This window comes from Lathamus discolor, chromosome 1 (assembly GCF_037157495.1).
Source record: "Lathamus discolor isolate bLatDis1 chromosome 1, bLatDis1.hap1, whole genome shotgun sequence".
In the NCBI taxonomy this organism is placed as follows: domain Eukaryota; kingdom Metazoa; phylum Chordata; class Aves; order Psittaciformes; family Psittacidae; genus Lathamus; species Lathamus discolor.
Window position 1 is genome coordinate 72,522,665 of NC_088884.1, and position 6,000 is coordinate 72,528,664.

The 6,000-nt window shown below is 39.8% G+C and overlaps 1 protein-coding gene across 1 annotated transcript in view; it reads right to left on the reverse strand.

The window, feature by feature from the left end:
- Nucleotides 1–6,000, reverse strand: part of POLR3B (RNA polymerase III subunit B) — a 75,173-nt gene extending 69,173 nt beyond the window's left edge. The window contains exons 1-5 of the mRNA XM_065679691.1: nt 5,877–6,000; nt 4,738–4,770; nt 2,229–2,285; nt 2,076–2,140; nt 1,458–1,533 (exon numbers count right to left, since the gene is read on the reverse strand). Coding sequence (XP_065535763.1) covers nt 1,458–1,533; nt 2,076–2,140; nt 2,229–2,285; nt 4,738–4,770; nt 5,877–5,948 — 303 coding nt within the window. The 5' untranslated portion in view covers nt 5,949–6,000. The remainder of the gene's footprint in view (nt 1–1,457; nt 1,534–2,075; nt 2,141–2,228; nt 2,286–4,737; nt 4,771–5,876) is intronic.

Below are 6,000 nucleotides of genomic sequence, written 5' to 3' on the forward strand. Positions count from 1 at the left end.
AAAAGTAAACTACTTCTGTAGTAATAAAATACTGATATGCACCAGCAGTTTTCAGCTGTGACCTGTAAGAAACTAGGTCCTGTTGTGCTCCCAACAATGTCATCAAATTTAAAAGTAACTGAGAATAATTCTGTTTTCTAATTACTTTAAATTCATGTGTATGAAGAGTTCATGAAACTCCATGAGAACTGTGTGAGAAGGGGATTTAGACAGCCTCATTAGTATTACCTGGGGGGGGGGGGGGGGGGGGAGAAAAGGCTTTGGGATTCTTTGTGTGTGCTTTGTCCACACAAGACACAAATACAAAATACAAATTACAGTCAGGTCACTGGAGACAGAAACGTGGCTATGCACAAGAGGCAGCCACTAGATGGCTTGATTTTCCAGTATTTTTCTGAAGGACAGAATGTATTTCATTGTAAGAGTCTACATGAAAAAAAAACCAAAACCCAAACAATCCAACTTCATGAATCAAGTGTATATAGCAAGATAAAAAGCATCTGATACATGACCTGATTTATCAGGTTGACAACAAGCTGTACGCAAAGTTCCAAACTCAGCTTCTGTTCTGGGGCTAAAAAAGAAGCTGTCAGTACCTCTGTTGCAGTGGCACATATCTTGAAGCATAGCAACAGGAGAGGAGTACTTTATTCCTGAGCAACCTTTGACAGGAACTGAATGACTTCAAATACCTGGAAGCAATCCTAAAAAGTCTAAAACTCATCTTAGTTTATGGCCTTCTTATATGTACAGAAGCTACCTTATATCCTTCCAAAAGCAACAGACATTCTGATGTCAGTTCACAGCAGCATCTGTTCTCCAACATGCATCTTCATTCCAGAAGTACACAATCCATTTGTTAACCTACATGCCTACAGCAGTGCAAAGAAGTTAAATATACTGCCCATAAAGCTAATGTTCTTCTGCAGTTTCTTGTAATTTTATCAGCTTCCACCTGGGTTTTCTCAAAGTTTTTGTGTTTGCTCTCTGACTCAGAGTTAAGAACTATAAGAAGAAAATCAGACATATGTTCTCAAAGAAGACTGAGAGGGAAAGGAAGACTGAAGTGACCTATGGTATAGACAGTAGCAAGGCTAATATTTAAAAGAAGCTAATAAAAACATCGAAGAACACCACATTGTGGTGTGATGACTTCAGCTGTAATAAGGAGAGCCACAAGACTAAGCAAGAGAAGTATTTTTCACCACTTTCGTGGAAACTCACTCAAATACAGTTATCATGAAACACCAAATACAGCTATGAACATGTCACAGAAAAAGAACTAAAAAAAATTAAAATAATTTATTACACAATGTTTAAATCTCTGAAACTTTTTACTACTGTGATGATGGCATGCACTGTATCACCTCAGGTAGCATGCCCATACTCAAAGTTATCTGCAGCTAGTACCCAAGACATTCCCAAGATCAAACATACACAGATGCAAACATTAATACCTCATGAGGTGATACAGGTCGTGTCACATTGAAGCTTTCTTCCACATCTGGAGTACCAACATAGATGTTGAGGTACCTGTAACACAAACAGTTCCAAAATGAGCAACAAGGCAAATATTTTTAAGGAAATTCAGGAAGCAGAATTCTACATATACTGAAAAATGTTTTTGATAGGTTTCAGTAATATGAAATATTACTGAAAAATGTTTTGATAAATGTAGGTTGGTTACTAATGAGTTCCCCAAAGTAACCCATTATATTTGAGCTATGTTCTGGTTAGTTAAAATTAAGATTTAAATTGCATACGCAATAAGCCCCAAGTTACCTTTGCAAATAGACAAAAAGAAACCTCCACCTGTCACCCAAAATTACTAAATTACAGATAAAATCATGACATAAAGTATTGATAACAGCTGGCTATTTAGCCTGCTTCACATAATTATTCTTTAAATATTCCTATATTTCAATAGAAAAGAAGAGAAGCTCCAAAGAAGAGGTAAACCATGGAAAATATTCTCTTGATTTATACGTACACAGGTGCCTATAAGCATAGCCAATGACAAACCCGAAAGACAGCACCAGATGCTACTGCTGATATGGAAAACATTTCATGCTTACTTCAAGTACCACATTGGGTCAGCATCGCTTGTAACTTTTTCATTTGCTTTCATAATTTTCTTTATCTGGAGGGAAAAAAAACACAAAACAACAGAGAATCACGTGCCATTTCTGAGTACTAAGAGCCACTCTCTTCCCACTAAGAAAACATACCTCCACATTGATGAAATAGTTGAACGAGTCTATGTGCTGCTTCACAAGTCCTTTCACCTAAAAAATAAATGCATGCAGCAAACAGAATTAGTGTCAGTAACATAAATCATACAAGGCAGAAATTAAGAGACAAGAATTTATAAGTACTTTTGAATTTGTGATAAATTCTTTCAGTTAAAAAATCCTGGTAAGTGCCTGGACAACCAGTCTGGTTCTACACTAGGCATCGCCATGAGCTGTCATTGCCTTTTGAGTCAGAAAAATAACTCAGTAATCGTACAAAGTAAACACCCAATAGACTTTGAAATTCATATAAACAAACAAGAGCCAATACAAGGGAAAATCTTTTATCAGATTGCTGTTATTCTGAAATAATTTTAAGCATTTAGACTATAATTAGCCATGTGTGCTGCTTGAGAAAGAAGTTGCCCGCACCCTAACAAGAGCAGTTAGCATAAAGAATGAGAGGGATAGCAAATGAGATGGGGCAAATGGAACAGAAGTGGGCTGTGAAAGAGGTCAACAAGCAAGGAAACAGTCACAGCAGGGCAGGACACTGCTAAGAAATCTGAGTTTGATTTGTAGGCAGGAAGAGAGAGGACATGCGCAGGGGTAATATCACACAATAAACATTACCCCGTTCCCTCAGGCAGTGGGTTAATATGATACATTTCAAGGATTTAAGTTTAAAGTGTTTAGAGTAATCAAAAGAAGGGGTATTATCAGAAATAAAATTATCTGGGATTCAAGAAAAGAAAGATTTTGGCTTGAAGGAGTACTAAGAGAAGCATTAATTTTGTTAACAGACTGGCATTTGCAGAAATAGAAGGTGTAACTATCCTCACTACAGTGCAAAATCCAGCCTTGAAAAGGAGAGTGCTAGCTGATATTGACTCGTGCTTACATGCTTACAGAGGGCTTCAAGCTTTGAAACATCTCATGACAAATAACATGTTATAAGACTTAAAAGTTCATACAGAAAATAGACACATTTACGTAGTTCGCATGGTAGGCAACAGTTTATTCTAAAATTATTAGTAGGAAATGGGAAGCTCAGAACGACTCATCAGGCTTCTCATTGAAACCTCTATGGGTTAAGACAAAGGAGAATTCTTCAGATAAGACTTTCCCTAATTTACAACAACACTGCACATCATATGATAAAGCAAGAAAAATATTATGGATTTATTAGATTATGGATTTATTAGATTAGATGTATTATTATGGATTTATTATGGAAAATATGCATTTATTCGAAATCAGGCTAGTAGTTCTATTTTTCAATGAGGTGATCTCAACAGCTTTATTGAAGGAAACTCCACTTTACAAACTGTAATGCACAGCATCAGCTTTGTATAACTGTATCACTGCTGGCATAAATAAATCAACATGCATCAGACAGGCCAGACCACCACCAGCAGCCTGGTAGCAAAGGGCTCACTGGCTGGAAATAATGTGGGATGGATACACTTGGCATAAAGCACACAGCAAATTGCACCTCACAATCAGCAGCAACCCTCCCTTTTTCACAGTCTCAAGAATTCAGACAATATCAGTAGCTCAAGCTTGTGATGGAAGTCCATGTGGTTGCTAGGAGAGACACAGAAACAGGATTCATTAGGGCCCTGAAGCATCTTCAGAGCCCTGAGCCAAAGTGAAAACATACACAATCAGTAACTGGCTTTTGAGCTTTGTTTTCCTGCCAGGATCAAACACTCACGGGTACAACAAAAAGAGAAGTGCAGAGAAGGAAAGAAAGAAGAAACTGGGAAGGAAAGGAATTAACATAGTGAGGCTGAAAAGAAGCTTGCTGAAGCGGGCAACATTTCTCAAGACTGACGATGGGTGCAGAGGTGGCTGCAATTCCCTGAAGGTACCTATGAACATCACAGACTTTACCTATCATCTTTATGATACAATTTTCATTACTGCCTTTCTCCTCCCTCACTTCCAACTGTTTGTTAGCCCTGCTATTACATCCAATGGCATTTTATATAGAACTGTGCCTTAAACTAATACCAGATTAAATGAGTAGCACTGAAATTAAGACGCTAGCAATCTGAGTTCTGTCAGGCTGAGACTTCACAAGGGAAGATATACACATATTCAAGCCTTTGCAGAACCCAGAACTGTAGTTATATGATCCCTGTGACAAACACAACTACAAACTTAACACCCAGTCTTCTATAAAGACCATGATAGGACCTCTGAGTGCCAGCAAACCAGCAAAATAATCTGGAAACATTACATATATACATTGTTCATTGAAAATAGTCATTCAAAACCCAGCAAAAAGAATGCCCCCACAAATTAATCTGTAAAGTAATCAAGAAACCTATCTATGTAATGACTTTATCTGTAATTGTATTGGAATTAAGAAAAAAATAACAGCGAAATCCACACAGATGAGGACAGGTATTCTGGGAAACAGCAAAAGCTAGAAGAGAGGAATGTAAAGTTAGAAAGGAGACGAAATATTCATGCCATGAAATGCACGCACAACACTAACCTTCAGAAATGCTGGAAGAAGTCTCCATTTTTCCTGAAAACAAAAAACAGTTTGAAATATCTTTCCGAAGTGTGACCAAGCATCTAAGAGGCTTAAGCTTGGGTTTAGTTTATTACTATTGTTATCATTACAATTTTAAACACTGTTATTTAAAATCAGATCCATTTATAAAAACAGACTGCAAAACCAACCTAGATGAGAAAAAACAAAACAGAGAGATGACTCGGATCATCTTAATAAGCTATATGTCTATATGTACTATGCAGTATTTAGTCAGGATGCAACAGGACATTCTGTTTTCTAAAAGCAACTGATGTGGCAATATATATTTCTTAAAACATTCCTTACTAACACACCCTCATTTAAGAATAAATAATGGTTTTTCAGTCGTTAACACCGTAAATTATATTCCTAGCAAGGGAAGACTTGCTACAACTTTTCCTCAACAAAACACATGTAAGAATCTCAGTCCTGGGAGCAGCACTTACAGACATGAGTCTCTGTAAAACCTACCACTACCTTGACTCCTATGGAGATTTAGCAAAACTATCAAAGTTTGATGCAACACAAAGTTTGATATCAAACAAAGTGCAGTCCAAGCACACCAAGGTTCCTACAAGCTTTCCTCCCTTTCTAGTCTTTGATGACCCCATGGAACACCTTCTTACATCAGCCCCACCTTCACCCCCCCTGGCACGGGGAGCACACCCCTCACTTGAGATGAGGGATGCGGGTGGAGGGTAAAGGTGAGGAGGACGAGGCTGCAGCAGTTGGCTCCAGGGGAGACAGCATACTGTAGCATTCACAGATCATCACCACTTCAGTCTGACATCCAGAAGCACATGTCAGCGCTGCAGCTGTGGTGTAATAATCCTCCACGGTGGAGCTGGTAGAGGAACTCAGGGAAAACCGCAGCACAAGGCTCCTGGGCTGCATTGCTGACGCGCTCTTTCCACACGCGAAGCCCAGTCCAGCCAAAGGCACCTGACACACGGCCTCCTTCGCTTCCTCCCTATCCCCACGCCAGGCAATCCCCAGACGTTAAGGGAACACCGCCGAGGGCAGAGGCCTCTTTGCTCCTGGGCAAACCCAGGAGTGGAGACCGCCGTAACGCGCGTGGCCCCTGCCCCGCCGCTAACCTCCACCGTGTTCACGGGAGCCGCCGCCTGCTCCGGGCTCAGGGCCCCCAGCTCCTCCGCCAGCGCCTCCATCCCCAACCCCACACACACACCGCACCGGAGCCTGACGGCGAGGGACCGCTGT